Source organism: Ipomoea triloba, chromosome 14, assembly GCF_003576645.1.
Source record: "Ipomoea triloba cultivar NCNSP0323 chromosome 14, ASM357664v1".
NCBI classification, from domain to species: domain Eukaryota; kingdom Viridiplantae; phylum Streptophyta; class Magnoliopsida; order Solanales; family Convolvulaceae; genus Ipomoea; species Ipomoea triloba.
The window spans coordinates 22,790,561-22,811,062 of NC_044929.1; the positions used below are offsets into that span (position 1 = coordinate 22,790,561).

The 20,502-nt window shown below is 35.8% G+C and overlaps 4 protein-coding genes across 4 annotated transcripts; all 4 read left to right on the plus strand.

Annotated features, from left to right (window-relative positions):
- Positions 1–2,961: 2,961 nt before the first annotated feature.
- On the plus strand, positions 2,962–4,150 carry LOC116004129 (mavicyanin-like). Its single transcript, XM_031244060.1, has 2 exons — positions 2,962–3,097; positions 3,692–4,150. Exons 1-2 carry the CDS (start codon positions 2,962–2,964, stop codon positions 4,087–4,089), a joined length of 534 nt encoding a protein of 177 aa, XP_031099920.1. The 3' UTR covers positions 4,090–4,150.
- Positions 4,151–6,338: 2,188 nt separating this feature from the next.
- On the plus strand, positions 6,339–7,699 carry LOC116004130 (mavicyanin-like). The gene is made up of 2 exons (XM_031244061.1): positions 6,339–6,447; positions 7,275–7,699. Exons 1-2 carry the CDS (start codon positions 6,339–6,341, stop codon positions 7,697–7,699), a joined length of 534 nt encoding a protein of 177 aa, XP_031099921.1.
- A 2,473-nt stretch (positions 7,700–10,172) lies between these two features.
- Positions 10,173–15,862, plus strand: LOC116005136 (ARM REPEAT PROTEIN INTERACTING WITH ABF2-like). Its single transcript, XM_031245391.1, has 19 exons — positions 10,173–10,496; positions 10,603–10,763; positions 11,535–11,707; positions 11,790–11,910; positions 11,999–12,073; positions 12,191–12,285; positions 12,374–12,449; positions 12,558–12,665; positions 13,086–13,214; positions 13,303–13,371; positions 13,785–13,844; positions 13,997–14,120; positions 14,222–14,361; positions 14,549–14,612; positions 14,714–14,793; positions 14,915–14,979; positions 15,075–15,192; positions 15,272–15,396; positions 15,509–15,862. Exons 1-19 carry the CDS (start codon positions 10,238–10,240, stop codon positions 15,585–15,587), a joined length of 2,121 nt encoding a protein of 706 aa, XP_031101251.1. The 5' UTR covers positions 10,173–10,237; the 3' UTR covers positions 15,588–15,862.
- A 553-nt stretch (positions 15,863–16,415) lies between these two features.
- On the plus strand, positions 16,416–20,069 carry LOC116004237 (DAR GTPase 3, chloroplastic). The gene is made up of 9 exons (XM_031244201.1): positions 16,416–16,628; positions 17,034–17,177; positions 17,312–17,428; positions 17,511–17,654; positions 17,990–18,076; positions 18,441–18,556; positions 19,098–19,279; positions 19,471–19,528; positions 19,710–20,069. The coding sequence occupies exons 1-9, from the start codon at positions 16,485–16,487 to the stop codon at positions 19,831–19,833; spliced, it is 1,116 nt and encodes a 371-aa protein (XP_031100061.1). The 5' UTR covers positions 16,416–16,484; the 3' UTR covers positions 19,834–20,069.
- The last annotated feature ends 433 nt before the right edge of the window (positions 20,070–20,502 follow it).

A 20,502-nucleotide genomic window follows, 5' to 3' on the forward strand; every position in this document is an offset into this window, starting at 1 on the left:
TTATGCATGTGTGAATCTGTAATAGAGTTAAGAAGTTCTGGCAACTTGTAGCCCTGTAATGTGTGAATGTGGAGTTCTCAAGTTGTGAATGTGGAGTATATGACCTGTGAATATAGAGTTTTGAATGTGTGAATGCATAACAGTGGTAATATAGTTACTAAACATATAATCCTGTAATGTGTGAATGTGGAGTTTACAAATTGTGAATGTAGAGTATAGTGTATGTGAATATAGAGTATACTGTATGTGAATGTAGACCTAGGTCCTCCTTGCAAGGTGGACCTGGGTCCACGACATAATAACCCCCGTTTTAGACCATGATCCACAATGCTCTGTGGACCATGGCCCACGGTATAATTTGTCATACTCACACTAATCCCCGTTAACATCGGGCCGGCCCAAATAAAGGGTAAAGTGTTGACCATAACAAATTATTATTGACAATGGGTTAGAAACAACGTATTTGATTTTTTTTTTTAATTTTTTTTATTTTACAATTTGAAATAGATATCAACAAAAATTATAAATAAAACACTATGGCCCTTTTAGCTGTCTGGGTTAGAGTGTATAACTATTTGATAACATTAGTTAATTGTATAAAGTGTTTGGTAAATTAACTTTTAACTGATAAATGTTTGGTATAATTTCTTTTATCAAAAAGTTAATTGAAAAAGTTAATTTGAGCAACTTTTTGAATTTTAATATTTTGGAGTTACAAAAAATTGATTAATCAAACACTAATGTTGATTTTTTAATGAAAACAAATAACTAATTCTTTCAAAAAAAAAAACAAATAACTAATAGTGATGACATAAGTTAAAAATGACTGATAGATTAGTTATTTTACCAAACATGGTCTATGACTCTATGTCAATAAAAAATTAAAGAAAATGGATTTATAAAGGAACAATTATATTCTGTTATGTTCGAGTGATAATTTTAAAAAGTGTCAAGTTCGATATATTAACAATTGCCTTTGTAAAAGTTAAAGAGTCTCAACATTACACATGTTATCTCTACTTATCTACTTCTTGAATTACCGCATATATTCTCTTGATCACTATGTAGATATTTACAATATTATAATTTTAATTTGTGCCTAGAAAATAATGGAGTATGATTATAGTACTTGAAGGTTATGAGTTTGATTTTTGTTAATATCTTTTCAATTTATCTTGTCGCACATAATTTTTGTAGTGCAATTTACTTATCCTGTGTGGTTTGTATGATATTACGTATTACATTTTAAGTGGAGTTGCTATAAGTTTCATTCAATCACCCAAAAAGATATACTTGTATTATCATTTTAATATGTAACATACAGATAATTTTATTAATTTTATCTCAAAGAGAATTAAACCATAACAATAATAATTTAAACTCAGAAAGCATTCACATGAAAAGTATTCCATATTACTTTTCCAAGGAATATAATATACGTTGAAGTGTTGAACACCTAATTCATTCATTAAAAAGTAAAGTAGCGAGGAATATAACAAATAATAATAATAATAATAATAATAATAATAATAATAATAATAATTTATCATCATGCAATATATTTTCTTTTAAAATAATATTTTCAAGTTGACATGGAAATGCTCTCCTACATTTTGATGATAGAGAGACAAATGTCTTCAATATTTTTTTTGTTGTCCTTTCATATTTTTGTTAGGTATATAAATGTAAATTTATCAATTATTACAAGTTCAAATTTAATAAAGTAAATATTAATTTTCTCCTTTGTACCTTGCTTTCCACCTTGATATTTATAGTTAGACTAGTCTTTATTATATCACTATATCATGGTTGAAAAAATCGCTAGGCGGCGATTGATCAGTGCCTAGGCGCCCGTGTATTTATTATTTTATTTATTATTTTCTAAAAAGTTGTTTAAATTTGTTAAGACTAATAATTATAAACTATTTAATACTTTAATAATTAATACTAAAATATTAAATAGTAACCGAAAAAATATATAGAGTTTAAACACTTTAGGGTTATTTCACTCAAAACGATGTCGTTTTGATTGAAGTAACCCTTTAAAAAAAATAAAAACTAATTGACCGACTAGGCGGCTTAAGAAGTCTAGACGGTTAGCGTCTAAGTTGGTTGCCTAGACCATCGATTATGGTGATACTCTAAACGGGCGGCCGGCGCCTGGATAGAATTTTTGCAACATTGACCACTATAGTAAAACACTTTAAAGATAAAAACTTTTTGCCCTAAGAATAAGTATAGTGACAATACTGACTCTTGTGCTTCAATAGGTTGAGAAAGTAGTTATGAACAGATACTGCATTGTAATAGAGTTAGTAGTATTAAAAAAAAAAGTATAGTGACAAAATCACAAAAAGCGTACCTATTGTGGGGAAGCCCTGTCCTATGGCTATGCTCGTGTTGTGAGCGTTACCTAAAATTAATACGCAGTAGAATTTTTGTTGACTAACATAGAAAACTTCAATGTATTGATCAAGACCTTGATATTTATATATACTTTAATTTAATCTTTCCTATATTTAATATTAAAAAAAAAGAAGTGAAAACAGACTATTGCCAGGCCACTACATTATGAAGCATTAATAATAGAAACTTTTTTCTCCCACCCGGCGGAAAATATGGTACAGTTTGAAATGACAAATAATAAAAACTTATTTTTATTCTTCTCAAAAAAAAAAAAAAAACTTATTTTTACCCATAGACATGGTCAATATGCATGACAAACTTGTCACGTTTTGTAGCAAACCATAAAAGATTTGTGCACTTTCTGCCCATGTTCATCCAAAGCACGCACGCTATTCATCCAACGTGACCACTCTTTATGTATTTATCTCCCTTTGTTTTCAGTACAGAACAGGGCTTCATAAGCGTTTCAGACTTCAGAGTATTCAGGCTCGCTAGGTAGCCATTGAAATGGGCGTGATGAGATCGGAAGCAACGGTGGTTTTGTTGTTCACGTTAATGGCCGTTTCTCGTTCCCCGGCGACCGTGGCCGGCGAGGTGTACAAGGTCGGCGACGCCGCTGCTTGGACCATCGGCGGCATTGATTATCACCAGTGGGCTTCGTGCAGGGCTTTTCACGTCGGCGACATTCTGAGTAAGCTCGCTTGCTTGTGTTGTTTAAGAGTACTTTTTACAAACAGGTGACAAGTTTCACTGTTGTAAAAATCAGTCTAGATGTCCGCCTACTGACCTAGTCTTTAATTCCACTGATTCAGCCTTGACCGAGTTAATCTGATTGGGGTCCTTGCTAATTTTTTCATATATATATACCCACACATTTAGTTAACAGCATAACGCCCGCCTAGGCGGCCTAGGTCGTCAAGACACTAAGCGCTCATCTGCCGTCTCGGCCTAGGTAGTCTAGGCACTAGACGATCCTCTGATGTTTCGACCTAGGTAGTCTAGGCACTAGGCGCCCCTAGGTTATCTAGGCACTAAGCGCTCATCTGCCGTCTCGGCCTAGGTAGTCTAGGCACTAGACGCTCCTCTGGCGTCTCGACCTAGGTAGTCTAGGCACTAGGCGCTCTTTTACCGTCTAGATCTAGGTAGTCTAGGCACTAGGCATTTCTGGATCATTTAAGCGCTAGGTACTACTTTGGCGTCCAGACGCTACGCCCTGCTTTACGGCCCCGACTAGCTCCTAACGGTAACCATGGTTATAAGCGTTTGTTATGAAATTAATGTGCAGTTTTCGAGTACAATCCGGAGGGGCACAACGTGATGCGGGTGGGGCGGGAGGATTACAAGTCGTGCAACACCGCGTCGCCGATCGCCACCTACGCCTCCGGCAACGACTCCATCAGGATTATGGGCCCCGGCCACTACTACTACATCTGCGGTTTCGAAGGCCACTGCCAGGGCGGCCAGAAGGTTGACATCAGAGTTTTTAAAGTTCCTCAGCCCACTGAGGTGCCGAGCGGCGGAAGCCCCGCCCTGTCTCCCCACCACACTGTAGCTCCGGCTCCGGCGCCGGCACCCGTTTCCGATATCTCTCCGCCTGGCCCGTCGCCGAGCGGTGGTTCCCGTCGCCTTGGGGCGCTTCGTGATGTTGCGTTGCTTTTTGGGATCTCTGTTTTTCTAGTTTAGTATCTGATGATGATGTTTCATAGGCTTTAATTTTGTCGATTTTGTATTTTTCTCAGAATAGTTTAACTTTTAATATCATCCTCTTAGAACAACCTAAAAGTCTTAGTTATTTTCTCCATTTTGTTGTGACGCCGGGCACCTACCTCAAAATTCACTACCACACTTATTTTTAACCATTTAAGTTTTCTCTAAATTACAATAATTTGTGTGAATCTGTCTCATAAATCATAGGTTTGTGAGAAATGTCATCGGATCAATATAAAAATGTACTCCGTAATACTTATACTAAAAAAATGCAATACTAAAACTATAGCGTTTATTATTTATATGTGAAAATGTAATACTTTTATATTTTAATTTAAAAGTATTATATTTTTTCTCATAAGTATTACATTTCATCTGAAACGCTTTGTTTCAATTTAAGCATTACATTTTCATACTGACACGACTCGTCTCATGGATAAGAATATGTGAGACCGTCTCAAACAAGTGTTACCCTTTCTAAATTTTGTGTGGATCCGCCAATTTACAAAAATAATATTATTATCATTTCAAAAATTAAAATTCAAAATATAATTAGAGCAACCCTACCAGTAGTCTTTTCATGGGTTTATGCCAGCAAATGGCCAACATGGCATGAGAGAGAAGAAGAGACACTGATAGAAGATCATCTGCAACAAACGGTTCATAGCACAATAAATGCTTAGGATTTTTTTTTTACATTGGTTGTTCACAGCAGCCGTCTATGCGGGCGCGCCAGACGACACTATGTTTTTTTTTAATTATATTTGTTTTGTTTTTTCCTCTCATTTCATTTTCTATTTCTTAATCACACTTACAAAAACTTCTCAAAAATCGCGAAATAACTCTATTTATAAAGATGCTCTTATTATTATTTAGTATTTATATTACAATTAAACTTGTCAACCTTTCATTTAATTGAAATTATAAAATTTCAAATAATATGTTATTAAAATAATATATTATATTAAAATTTTGCATTGCATACAAATTTATTAACAAGATTTACAATATATACATATATAATTATATATATTAAAAAATAGTTGGTCACGGTAAGTTTCAAAAAACTCATTCTCAAATTGTTAATACAAGAGAGATAAGCACAATCAATCTATATAAAATAAGATAAAGACACACTTTCTCAAAAAATCAGGAAATAACAAATTATGAACGCCTAGATGGCCATTTTTTTCTCATAACTTGAAACTTGAGATTTACAAAGTCTTAAAACCGTCCCTTGAAGTTCAGTCTCGAGTCTTGTTTAACTGCGAACTTTATGGCAGGTACACATGAGTTAGAATTCTTGTAGTTTATTGTTGTTTAGTTTTCTTTTTCAATTCTACTATTAATTTATTTTAAACAAAATACATTACATTTTAAAACTAAGTTTAATTTTTTGAAAATTACACAAATTTTACATTGGTTTGTTTGGATTAAATAGGAGGGGACCTTAGGCAAACATCGTAAACCCTAAGATTTTGTTGGGCCAAAACACTTACAATTTATCTTTTGTCAAGACTCGTTACGTTGAACAACCAAATGAGGATGAATACTCACACGTACCCCACATTAATGATGAACACGCACATTAGCCAACTAATCAACAACTTTATTTAACAGTCAAATTGCGTTGTCACTAATTAATTTAAAATGTTAGTGGACATTCAACGTTATTTAATTATATTCATCTGTCTATTCCCCACCGACTAATTAAGCTTAACTCGTATAGAATGCACACTATGTGTGTGAAGTTACTATAATTACATGCATCTCCTTTAACGTCACTAATTAATTAAGCTTAACTCGTATAGAATGCACACTATGTGTGTGAAGTTACTATAATTACATGCATCTCCTTTAACGTTAATAACGTATTTTATAATGCGAGATGTATACAATATAATTCCATCAATCATATCACATGATGCTGTTAATACATTTATCTTTAAAAAGAAAACTCTCAAAACAAATATTTTATATCCAAAATCAAATTAAGCCCACAATAAATTCACATATCACATACATAGTATAATCCATCATAATTGCTCTCATTTTCCTATCTCTTTTATTCTCTATATCTTCTTCTTCATTTATTCTCTATATCTTCCTTTTCGTATAGTACTTGTTTGATTGAGGTTTAATCCTTCATTTTAGCCATGTTTCTGTCTCAGAGGGCCGCCATGGTTTTGTTGTGGTTAGCTACTATGATGTTTTGTGAGAGAGCGATGGGCGAAGTGTACGAGGTCGGCGATGCAGATGGTTGGACTTCCGTCGGCCATATCGATTACAAAGCTTGGGCTGCCGCGAAAAGCTTTCACTCCGGCGACACCATCGGTAAGCCCTAAGTGATCCATTTTTGTAGCTAGGATGTGTCCGATGGGACATGGTTAATGTGTGATAGTTACACATGTCATGTTTAGAACATACAAAATATTTTATTATTAGTCAAAATATTTTATTATTAGTCCCGACAGATTACTGAATGAGTATAGTATGAGTTTTTATTTTAAGGGAAAGCTTATAGCCCCTAACAGTGGTTAACCAGTTCAAATTGAGGGTTAGTTAAACCTGAAATTTTATGATTACTATTTCTGCTCGACTAAGTTGGTTGGGTTGTCTACTTGTCCCATGTGGCATGATTATCGTAGTGTGGTTTGCGAGGAGTCAAGGACAGACCAATTGGCATATTTAGATAGTAATTGCAGGTTTTTATCATCACCTAACAAATATATATTTTGATTATTATATTTGCTAATAGTTTGAAAAAAAATTGTTAGGTATGAGAAGTCATATGAAACTTGTGGATGTTTACATGTTATTTATGCATGTCCTCACAAAGTGGTTCAAATTCTTAACAAAATAGTCAAAATTGTAACGATTTGAAATAATTAAGTATAATATTTGCTTGCTTCTACTCAACACAACAACACTATTGAGTTGATAAAATACGTGTTCCACACACCTAAAATAACAAGTGATTTCTTGAAATCATAACAACATATATACTTATTTCTTCAACCGGCTAACATTAGAACGGCCTGAAATAATTGGTAACTCTAATAATTGCAAATTCAAAATTGCACCTCATTATTGTTGTTGTTATTGTTATTATTCTTTTTGGTATAGAAGTTTATTTGTTTGTTACAAATTAAATGTGACAGTATTTAAGTACAACAACGAATTCCATAATGTAATGAGGGTGACCCACAAGAATTACAACGCATGCAACACCACCGGCGCCGTCGCCACCTACACCTCCGGCAACGATTCCTTCGTGATAAAGCGGCAGCGCACCCACCTCTACTTCATCTGCGGCTTTCCCGGCCACTGCGAAGCCGGAATGAAGATTGACATCAGGGTACACAACGGAAGCGACGCCCCATCCCCACTCCCAGATAATCCCTCGCCGCCGCCGTCTCCGGCGAACGTGTCGCCACCTCCTGCTCCGAGTTCGCCGCCGCCGGAGGGTCCCCCGGCCCCCGCGGAACATAAGGAATCGGCGGCGGCGGCGTGCTCCGGGAAGGTCTGGATGGGCATTGTGGCCGTCGCTGCCTATTATTTGGCTTCGCCGCCGGTGGCTCTTTAAGCGTTGATTTTGAACAATATTTCTCTCGAATTTGACATTTCGCAAACTATTTTATGTACGGAGTGTTATTTATTGTTTACTTTAAATGCAATCTCTATGGATAAAAATTGTTCTTAGTTTTTGTCAGGTCAATTTGGAGAGCAATTGTGTCAAGATTTTTTATTTTATTTTTATTGAATTTACAAATTGAGTTGATACGTGCACAACTGGGTGTGGCTGGTCTGCAAACCACGCACCAGGTGGTTGCATGTCAAGGAAGGATTCTCCCGCGATACCTTCGCACCTATACGTATTCGTAGGAATCAGTACATTTACCACATCAATAGATAATAAACAAATTTTACAAAAAAATCAAGTTTAAAATATTGTAATTTCCAAGCTAACCAAGTTAATTCATAAACAAGTAAATCTTAGATATTTAACAAGGGTAAGTACTCATTCGGTCAAGTACAAATCTATAATAATAAAGAGTCATGAACTTTATGATGCAAATATTTATTAATTTGATTTGTAGATGAGATATTTTTCTTGATGCAGTTAACTTAGAGCATCCATTTATTTGGGTTTGCCAATGTTGTTGACTGGTGAGTCGTGACATAAAACATCTTGTTTCTTTAATTTTAGTTTGCTACATTTAGTAACATCATTCTATTTTGGGTAAGGAGTGAAATTCGTAGTTGATAAGGACATGAGACCACCTTGTGGCTAGGGAAGCCGTTTCTGAGCCAGGTTGCGGGGAATGGTTTGATAGCCCACCCCCTTTTCTTGTTGATTGTATTCTCAAAGATTTAATGCATTAAATTATTTATTTCAAAAAAATAAGGACATGAGACCCAGAGGGTTATTTTATTAGTAAAGAATAATGAGAACCTATTAGACTCTGAACAAAATAATATAAGATGTGCTGCTATTGTGTCATGGGGTTCAAACCCACAACATCAAACATAACAACACAAGTTCTAAACAACTAAGCCACTCGAAATCTTATGTATTAAAGATAGGAAGCTCCACTTATGCATGGGAGTGCGTAAGGGGCAAAGTAGTGGGAGACACTGTGTGACAAAGAATGAAGGTTGCCCAATGTCGTTCACTTATGCATGTGAGTCTTTCAACAATATAAACATTGTGCATTCTATCCCCTTACAAACCATCCCCTGGGGCTCACCAAACCACTTTATGGTCCATTGGACTGAGTCGCCTCCATTATGCCGGCATACCAGGGTTCTGCAACGGTTATAGCTTGTATTGTTTATTATCATTAGCCCATTATATTTACTATTCTTAGCCCATTATAGATTGTAGTATGTATTTATTATTTTGACCGCCGTTTTGGGCTAATATATCGAGATTTATACGCTACATTTTGGCCCTAGCATCCCGAATAATAATACTATTATTATTCCTTACCTCGTTGTGTACTTCTATACCCGATTCCAACAAAACCATCATTAGTATCTAAAAGAGTTGTAGTAGATTAATCATATTACTGAGTAATACTTTGCAAATCACAACGGAAAGATACATCACATTAGGAAGACAACATGCGGCGAGCTTGATTGAGATGGTCACCCAGTGTAGTTTAATTATCCTTTGTGGCTTGCAAAATATTATGCATGAACAGGATTTATATAGTGCACATCATATAGTGGTTACGGATTTTTCTTTAATTACTCAAAAAATTTTAATATAATTGAATTTTATAAAAATGAATAGTTATCACACGCGCATTGCTTGAATAGTTCAATGCCCAATATGTATTTTTAAATTAGTGTTTCAGAATTTATCAAAGTATCATTCGGTATCTTGGCGTCTATGAATACAAGATTATCAATTTTTCTTTTTTTGTAAAAGTAAATATTTCAAGAATGCATAACTACGACATGCGACATAATTTTTAATTAAATTAACTGGTGCAATAACGATTTTAGAGAGCAACACCCTTACTTGATAGTATCCAAACATTTTGCAATACAAAAAATCTTATTAATAGGCGTGATCCATACTTTCTTTTTAAAATAATAGAGGGCAAAGTAAAAAATTAAAATAAAATAATACTAAAATTAAAATAATATGAACCATTTATTTAAATCAACATTTACACTAATATTTTTTAGTCCCGTGAAGAACATAATTTTATTGGTTCTTATTAAATTTGTAGAAGAAAGTAAAAAATATAATGTAATCCGATTGAAATGATAAAATTAAATTGAAAAATATTATCATAATTGGAACTAAAATTGGAAATAAAGGAAGGATAACTTAACTTTTATAAAATTTCGTGTTTTATTCTTTGTGAAAATTTGGGGAAAATAAATTGATGTTAGTTAATGGCGGGAACGCGCTAAATCCCTTTAAAAACAAAAATTTAAAAAACAAAATTCCCACACATCAGCTTTAATTTTGGCAGGAAAAAGAAAAAAAAAAAGAATTATATATATATATATATTCCTAAACTACCCCACACACTGCACACGTTCATTTACTGCTCGCTCTCTCTGTTTCACCTCCACACCTCTCTCTCCTCATCTTCTCTCTCACATGGAGAACCGGAACCAGAAGCGCAGCGAGCGGTTTTCGAGCTCCGGTTCGAGAAGGAGCTTGAAGAGGAAGCTGGAAGAGGTTTTGGAGCACGATCGGTCGAGGATCGTTTCTCTCTCCGTCGAAGAAGCTCACCGAGATCTCGTTGTGGAGGTCCGTACTCAAGTGGAGATTCTGGAAGCGTCGTTCTCTTCGACGGAGCAGGATCGAGCTTCCTCCAAGCGAGCTATTCACGTCCTGTCTGAGCTGGCGAAGAACGGTAAATCTAAATACTCGATTCGTGTTTGTTGTTAGCTGGATCGAGTTGTCGGTGAACATGCATAGGGGTTTTGGTACGGATTTTTGAGAGTTTTGTGTGTTTGCAGAGGAATTTGTGAACGTTATTGTGGAGTGCGGCGCAGTCCCGGCTCTGGTGCGGAATCTTCTGCCGCCGGTTCCGGAGGGGGAAAGAGACTCCGGTCCAATACAGTATGAGCATGAGGTTGAAAAGGGGAGTGCCTTCACACTTGGGCTTCTTGCCATAAAGGTAATTATCGAACTATTATGATCTGTACTGTGTTGTACAGATTTTTATTTTTATTTTTATTTTTATAACCTGGATATCAAGGAGATAGTCGAGAAAGTTCATAGATAATCGTGCTCAAAATTTGGATTATACGATTTTAGGCTTGAGTGAAATGCTACTATGTATGTTGAAGTTGTTGTTTCTGTGGGAGGATCATGGAACATCATGATGTGGTGGATGATCTCTATTCTGAGCTGCTGATTTCTTGAGGGACATGTATGATTGTGCATTTGTTTGAAGATATTCAAACACTTCAAAGCTCTAAGATTTAGACTGTTGATGATTCTGAGAGAGTGCTATCATGTCTGCTTTAATGTTCTGCAATCATTTATATAAAACATTGATTAGTTTTCTTCATCATGATGATAAAGAACTGTGTTCTGAGCCATCAGAAATTCTGAGCAGACTTTTGCTCTCCGTGCACTAAAATGTGGGGCTTTCTAACATTTCAATTGTTACAATACCAATGTTACTTTTGGTAGCAGTGTAGCAACATAACTTATAAGTCCAACACTACTAGACCATGTCAACCTCAACAATTATTTCATTACATGTAATTGGTATATCATTTAATCATTTGCTGCACAAAAGTTTTATCCAACAGAATTTTTGTGCTAATCTATGTTAATCTGACACACCTTACAGTCTAAGGCTGTTCATATAACTGACATTGGATGCAATACTAAAGTTTTTTAATCAATTGAAGTTGTCCAATTTTTCTATGTCTAACAGCCAGAGCATCAACAACTCATTGTTGATGCTGGAGCCCTGCCTCATCTTGTGAATCTTTTAAAGAGACACAGAGATGGTCAAACCTCTCGGGCAGTAAATGGTGTTATCAGGAGAGCAGCTGATGCAATCACCAATCTTGCTCATGAGAATAGCAACATTAAATCTTGTGTTAGGTATTGCATAATCTGGAAAACTTTGGTCTTTAATTTTGTACTAAGTAAAACAGTAATCCTTTATGACACCTTCAATTTCCAGGGTTGAAGGTGGGATCCCTCCGCTTGTTGAGTTGCTTGAATTTGTTGATCCAAAGGTGCAAAGAGCAGCTGCAGGTGCCTTGAGAACTCTGGCCTTCAAAAATGATGAGAATAAGCATCAGGTATAGTTTTCTTTCAATTGCTTAATTTGCCTTGGAATTTGCTATTCTTTTGTATTCCATTAAGGACATTTATATGATTTGCTTACAGATAGTAGAATGCAATGCTCTACCCACTCTTATTCTTATGCTTCGGTCTGAAGATTCTGCAATACACTATGAAGCGGTCAGACATTTGGTTTCTTTTTGAATTTGAACTTAGTTTATGCATTTGCTGCCTATTTAGATAATCTTTGCCATTTTTTGGTACCCTCTAGGACTAATTATATTGGTGTTATTTTAGGTTGGTGTAATTGGAAATTTGGTACACTCTTCCCCTAACATTAAGAAGGAAGTTCTTGCTGCTGGAGCTTTGCAACCTGTTGTTGCATTACTTAGGTCTGATTAGTTTATGCATTTTAAAGTCTAGATTTGTAAGGGTCTTGCTGATTTTGCTTTCTCATTTATTTTCTTTTTCAATATACAGTTCTTCCTGTTCAGAGAGCCAAAGAGAATCTGCTTTGCTACTAGGGCAATTTGCTGCAACAGATTCAGACTGTAAGGTTGATTAAAAACCTGATTTCTTTGAAAAATGAAATCCCTTATTAAAATAGTTTCTTCCAGTAGACATTATATTAATATTTGATGATTGCAATTAATATAATTTTCAGGTGCACATTGTTCAAAGAGGTGCTGTACCGCCACTAATTGAGATGCTTCAATCACCAGATGCTCAATTGAGGGAAATGTCAGCTTTTGCACTTGGAAGGTTGGCACAGGTAATCTTCATGCCTGGTGATTTTTATATCTACCTGAGTGGTTTGTCTGAAATGAAAGCAGCCTAGAGGGCTCATTTTCATAGTATGCTATGGATACAGTACAAGGATGCACCATGTACTGTTGATTGGTTAGCTAGAGTACTCTCCCTCTCACATTACACAGTGGATATGCATTGCAAAGGAAGCACAGATGCACCTTGTGGTCTGGCTAGTACATTGCAATAGAGAATCTAGGATTTTCTATTTCTTGAAATCCAGTTTATTTTGCCTTACCAATCACTGATACATTATATCTATTCTCTGTATAAAGAAAACAGTTGGTTTGAGGGTATTTGTGCCCTGCCTCTTCAGTTTAAAAATTTAAAATGTTGTCTATAGCTTTAGTTATTGACTAGGTATTGTTGGTTCCTTCATTTATAGGATTCACATAATCAAGCTGGTATTGCCCATAGTGGTGCTATTCTGCCTTTATTGAGGCTTCTTGATTCAAAAAATGGATCTCTGCAACATAATGCTGCATTTGCACTTTATGGTCTTGCAGATAATGAGGTAATGATGCTTTTCTCTGTTTGACCATACCATGAGTTGTAGCTTAGTTTCATGCTTTCCTTATTCTTCACTTGTTGCAATTTTGTAGGATAATGTTGCGGATATAATAAAGGTTGGAGGCGTTCAAAAACTTCAAGATGGGGAATTCATTGTCCAAGTATGAACTTATCATCCTGTGATATTCTTGAGCTTGTATTGGCATTACTTTGTTATATCTATTAATGACTTATTTTTATCTGTATAGAATTAATCTACTGACCCAAGTGGATTAATGGAAACTATCTAAATAAGTTTTCCTCTAAATTTGTACTTAATAAGTGTCACTTATGGCTTTCTAATTATATGGTTACTTCTTATATTATCTGTCATATTTCAAAACTGTCCTCTCCTTGATACCACCAACATAAGAACATTTGTCTTTTCATGACTCAACATGGGCTTCTTTAGACTAATGCACTTCTCCTACTGACTTTTATAATATAATATATAATATAATTACAGTATCCTTTAACCATCTTTCTGATTTTACTGCCACATGCTTGAGCTTGAATTTGATAATTCCCTTTGCAGCCAACAAGAGATTGTGTTGCAAAGACTCTGAAAAGATTAGAGGAGAATATTCATGGACGAGTAAGTTCAATTTCTTGTAGCAGGGAGTGAGGTTCTTTTCTATTTTTTTATCTTATTCGGAATTCTTGGAGGCTTCTCTAGTTATTACAATGGGACTCATTACCCCACTCTCTTCAACTAATCTGTCATTCATCACTTCTGTTTTTTTGCAGGTATTGAGCTATTTGTTGTATTTGATGTCTGTTGGAGATAAGGTTGTACAAAAAAGAATAGCTTTGGCCCTTGCTCACCTTTGTTCCCCAGAGGATCAAAAGACAGTTTTCCTTGATAACAATGGTAAAATATATAAGTAGTATACTGTGAATTTAACATGATCAACTTTTCTAAAATCCTGCAGAGACCTAACAATGTCTTCCTTCTGTATTTGTGTTTTGTAGGATTGGAGTTGCTTTTGGAGCTTCTAGAATCTAATAATGTAAAGCATCAACGTGATGCTTCTGCTGCTCTGTGCAAGTTAGCTGATAAGGCCAACTCGCTTTCTCCTGTCGATGCAGCTCCTCCGTCCCCAGAACCTCAGGTTTGTTTTATCCTTTTTGGAGGATTAAGTTTTACTTGTGCTGTGTTCTGTGTATACTAGTGTTTTAAAGCTATTTGGAGCAGTGATGTGATTAATTTCATCCTAATAGTAACCACTTGATTGACAAATTTATGTAGTCTATTTGTGTCTTGACCATCTTGTGTTGAAATTGTGGCTATTTATGCAGGTGTACCTTGGGGAGCAGTATGTAAATAATAACACACTATCTGATGTGACATTTTTAGTTGAAGGTATAAAGCTGTTCTATTATGAACTGCCCATTTAATATTCTCTGTAGATTCTTCATACCAATGTTTTTCGTGCTGATATATTGTCATGTTGCTTTGATCAGGTAAACGATTTTACGCCCACAGAATTTGCTTGCTCGCATCTTCTGATGCATTTCGAGCAATGTTTGATGGTGGTTACAGGGTCAGTAAGATTTTGTTACATTCTTCTATATGCTTTTGTCCAAAGTTACTCCTGTTTTATAATTCAACATGTAGGTTTCTATAGTACATGCTATATAATCAATTTGATTGACATATTGCAGGAGAGGGATGCCAAAGACATTGAGATCCCAAATATCAAATGGGACGTATTTGAGTTGATGATGAGGTTAAAATCTACCCATACAACTGATGCAGGACTATAGAAAAATATCCTAGGATTTTTTGCTAGAGGGTCTTAACTGTTCATTTTCTTTCCGACAGGTATGTATATACAGGATCAGTTAATGTCAATTTGGAAATCGCACAGGATCTTCTAAGGGCTTCTGATCAGTATCTTCTTGAGGGTCTAAAACGCCTATGTGAATATGCAATTGCACAGGTTAATTCCTGGTTAATGACATTTAATATTTGAAGAAATGGTGGTAACTTTGTCTGACATTCTTTTTCCTTTTCTTAAGGATATTTCTGTGGAGAACGTCTCTCTCATGTTTGAGTTGTCGGAGGCCTTTAATGCTTTGTCGTTAAGAAATGCTTGCATTCTTTTCATACTGGAGAACGTTGACAAGCTAAGTGCGATGTGCTGGTAAGTTGATTACATCCTTCTCTATGTTTTCACTCAAAAAGAAATCTTGTATACCCACGACTGAGTTTAGTTTAGACCAACTGATAAGGCATAATAATACCATGTTATGCAGTTTTTCAGATTTGATTCAGCGTATATTACCAGAGACTCGCAGTTACTTCGTAAGAGCACTCACGGTCACCGGAAGCTGAGTTGCTGAGGCAGAAGATTATCCCGGCCGGGCCTGATTTTTGTATGTTTTTTGATTAATTCTAGTCTCATCCAGAAGTGGAAAGATGTATAAAATTGGTTAGTTTTGTCGTAGTTGTAGTCCCAGAATGGAATTGCCAGATATAGCTATCTTCATCTGGAAATTGTGTTGTAATCCCCCCATTTGAATATGAATGCAATTTCTTCCCGCACTGGCCTTGGCTTAACACGGCCTTGAATGCAGGCTGCTCAGTAGTATATTTGCATGTACGTTTAATTAGTTCACCATTATGCTTTCCTCATTACTGCATTGTTTTCCCATTATAAGCTAAAGTACATTATAATGGCCAATGGTGTCTTCACAAGAAATTGATTTGGGAGATGAATCACTCAATCTTGTTTTTACCATGATATAATAAGTAGTTGACAATGTCTTAATAATTTGTTAAAGTAGCGGTGAAACAGTTGGTAATTGCATTATTGTGTGATCTTATGTTAAAGAATTTAAAATTAAACCTTTCTCAAGTAAGAATTACATTTGATTCTAACTAAATTTAATAGTTCATGTCGATAACTTTGTGGTTTAACGGCATGGAGTGTTTCTTATCCCAAATGGAAGGAAAGAATAGTTATGAACATATACTACATTATAACAGAGTCAATAATATTTTGAAAAAAAAATCAGTCTCATATTAGGTGCCTTGTGCTAAAAAAAAAGAGAAAGAAGTGAGCTCATTTTTTAAAAATTATCTATATCTATATTAGTATTCAAAAAAAGAGGGATTTTATAAAATAAAATTAATTAAAATGAGCTTCTCCTGGGACTGGGAGCGGGCAAAAGCAAAAGATAGAAGTAGCTCAGCTGAGGTGAGCTGCGTGTTTACTCTTAACAGGGTGATATGGCTGCACAGCTTTCAGGTGTGTGGTTTAACGGTCCCGCTATCCCACTCACCGGCGGACGTTCTCTTCAGTGCCGGAGTAGCTCGTCGCCGTCGCCTCTCTCTGCGCTGCCCTCTTCTCCTTTTCCTTCATCTTCTATTCAGGCAAGACCGCTCATTATCCCATATATGCACACACTCGCGCTTTTTAATCTCTCATTTTTTGGGCGAATTGAGCCCAAAAATTCGTCTAGGAGTCTCTAAGAGGAAATTGGAAAAAATTCTTCTATCTGGTGCTAATTGAAGCTTTTACCGAATTGTAGTTCCAATTTTTAGCAAAATTTCACGTTTGGCCTGGAACCACGCCTTGATACAGAGGAATATATAGTTTTCGCTAACAATTACTTTTTCAAGTATCTGAAACAGCTTTCCGTTTGTTATTACTTAATTGAAGACAAGACTGAGCATCCGCATTGTTATTCATTATTGTCCTGCAAAATTCCTCTTTTGGTTCGTGTTTGTCTGTTTGGGGTTTGAAGAGAGAGCAATTTTTGGTACTGAATTTTGCAGATTGTTGGTGGGAAAGCTAATGGATTGTACTTAAATGAGACTTCAAAGCTTGGTATCACTTTGGAGGGCAGCCAAGAAAAATATGATTGGAATGATTTGGAGACTGATCTCTATTACTGGACAAAGCAGTTACGACCAGTTCAGGTATATATGGATGGGTTCTTGATTTGAATACTCTCTGTTGTACAGGGCTTCTTATTTTTAATTTGTTATTTCCTACAAAATTTCTGGATTTTAAGCATTTTTTGAAAATTAAAATTTGGCTTATATATTCGTAGTGGTACCCTGGTCATATTGCAAAAACTGAGAAAGAGCTCAAGGAACAGCTGAAATTGATGGATGTTGTGATAGAGGTTCGGGATGCAAGAATTCCTATGTCGACCACTCATCCACTGGTAAATTCTTTTGTAGCAGATTGTTTTTGGATCTTTTTGAATTATCGATTTGTCTTGCTATTGACTAGATATGCTTGACCAGATGGATTCTTGGCTTGGTAACAAAACACACATTTTAGTTCTGAATAGGGAGGACATGGTATCTACAGCTGATCGGAATGCTTGGGCTGCTTATTTTGCTAGGCAAGGAATAAAAGTTGTGTTCTCGAATGGGAAACTTGGAATGGTAGGTATAACTTATGCTCCCTCAATCTCAAAATGGTTGTTCACATTTTCTTTTGGTATGTTCTGAAATATTATCCATGCTCCAAAAATGAACATCCCAATTCCCAAATCTTTTTAGTTTTCTGCATTATCCTTCTAATAAAATCAAAACTCAAAGGTATCCACTTTTTATGGATAAAGAGGAAAACTACATAGTTTTTGTCCACTATCTTTCATATTTGTGTTTAAAGTAAATGAGAAGACCATTTTGGGATGGAGGGTGTAATGCCGTTGTTCATTATTTGGTAGTTGCTCAAGCATTAGATGGAGTAAGATGATTTTGTTTCTTAACTGCAGGGCGCCTTGAAGCTAGGCCGGTTAGCAAAAACTTTAGCGGGTAGTGTGAACATAAAGCGCAAGGCAAAAGGTTTACTTCCACGTCCAGTAAGTTTCATCCCTTACTGTTATATGTATGATTGTATGTGCTTTGGTTGCTATTTGATAACAGATGTGCCATTGAGGCAACTTTAGCTTAGTGTCTTTTTACTTAACGGGTGTTACTTATCAAATAATGATGATAATAAACAAATTAAAAATAATGGATCTCATCTTGCAATGAAGTTCATGTGTAATCCTGAAAACAGATTACTAGTGGGCAAAACTTAGACTTCTAGCAGTTGGAAAACTGAAAACTTTTAGAGGATTCTAATTTGTTTTAAAATTGTCATACTGTGATAATGTTGATTCTCCAACTCAGCTGCTGTTTACAAATTGTCAATTGTAATATGGGGACTTTTAATATTTATAGGTTCGAGCAGGAATTGTTGGGTATCCAAATGTTGGTAAATCATCTCTAATAAATCGTCTACTGAAGCGTCGGATGTGTCCTGCAGCTCCAAGACCGGGTGTTACTAGAGAACTTAAGTATGCTCCATCATTTCATTGTCTGATTTTTTTTCTAAGAGTTAAACTGTACATGCACATGCCACTCATTTAGCATTTCATGCATTTTTGCATTTCAGCAACTGATCAGAGGAAGTATTAACTTATGAATTAGTTATAGGCATATTTGCATTTCATCAAATAATAACTTACTACCTTACGACTTATGGGCTTATTTAAGTAATACTCTGCCTGTTAACATAAACTGTGCCAAACTGGCAAAATGGGCACTGTTGGGTATCTTGGGCTAGAGAAATGTATGCACATATGTATATGGAGATCTATGTAACGTGTCTAGAGCGGGTCCTCAGATTTATCATTATAAAATAATGAGCAATTTGTACTAGGGTGCCAGATAAAACTCAGCATCTGTATGAAGGTTTCTAATATAGGCAAATATCTTGTGGTATACTGGTTTGAAATCAACTGTGTTCTTGGCATCTAAATAAAATCTGTATAAAATAAACTTTCTGACTATTTTCTTTTTGTTTTCACAACGTTAACACATTTCTTCTGTGAAAAGATGGGTTCGTTTTGGGAAAGATTTAGAGTTGCTTGATTCTCCTGGCATAATTCCAATGAGGATTAGTGATCAGACATCAGCAATAAAGCTTGCCATATGTGATGACATTGGGGAAAGATCCTATGATGTAGTAGATGTTGCTGCCGTTCTAGTACAAATGCTGTCAAGACTTCCAAATTTAGGTATGCTTCCTTTCCTTTTTTGAGCTCTATTCAATTAGCATTCTATAGCTATTACTTGTTTAATATGAATCATTGGAACGCTATTCCATGGCGAGTAGTTTATGATTTCTCATTTTGAAAGTTGTAGGAAAAGATTCAGTACTTTAGCCATAGAGCTTGCCACTTTTTAATACCTTTGGCATCTTTCTTAGGTGATAAAGTTCTTCAGGACCGCTACAAAGTTGGGATCGATGGTCATTGTGGCAAACTGTAAGTTCTCTGTGCTCCAACGATATGCCCATTTGCGGGGAAACTACTTTGAACTGTGGAATCATCTGCATAATCTCAGATAGTTCCCTCATTCATCCTTTCCAGCTATAAAGGAATTATAACATATCATTCTTGGTTAAACTTATACAGACTGAAAAAAATGTTTGTTCTTGGTTTTCAGATTTGTTCAGAAGCTCGCGCTTCAGTTGTTCAATGGCGACACACACCAAGCATCATTCCGCATATTGTCAGATTTCCGGAAAGGGAAGTTTGGCTGGGTAGCCCTTGAGAGGCCACCACGGTAAGCGTTGGCTGTGCATAAATTCTGTACAGAAAACCATGTAAACGCCTTGGGCAGCTTTCATCAATCCAAGATTTTGCAGGATATCACATTATAAAATTCATAACAACCAAGATTTTGCTATGTTTCTGGTAACTAGAATACCCAATCAATCATGAAGGTTAGGCTAGTTTCATGATTTCATCCCTCTAAATATCACATTATACAATTAATAACAACCTGTCATAGACTTTTTAGGGCTTCCCCAATAGTGCATTTATCACGGCTTTTGAGAAACATTTTGCCACTATGGAAGAGAGAGGGAAGAAAGAGAATGCCAAAGGTCTTCTTGCTAATTTGTGATTTTTTTCGGAAATGTGGGGCCCACCACTGAGGAGGAGAGATGCGCCTCACCATGCTTGAGGCGCAACTCTCGCGCCCAGGCGGCAGGCGCGTAAATCTGTTTTTTTTTCCCTCTCATTTTCTCTTTTATAGTCACACCTTCAAAAACTTCTCAAAAATCTCAGAGGATGTTCTTATATTCTTCACCATTCACCGTGATAGTTGCTTTCCATGATTCTCCTATGACACTTGTATCTACACAGATTTGTCACATGGCACTTCTACCTTTTGTGGCAAAAATTCTCCCATGGCACTATGGGCTATGGCAGTTCTACCTACACACTAAAACATA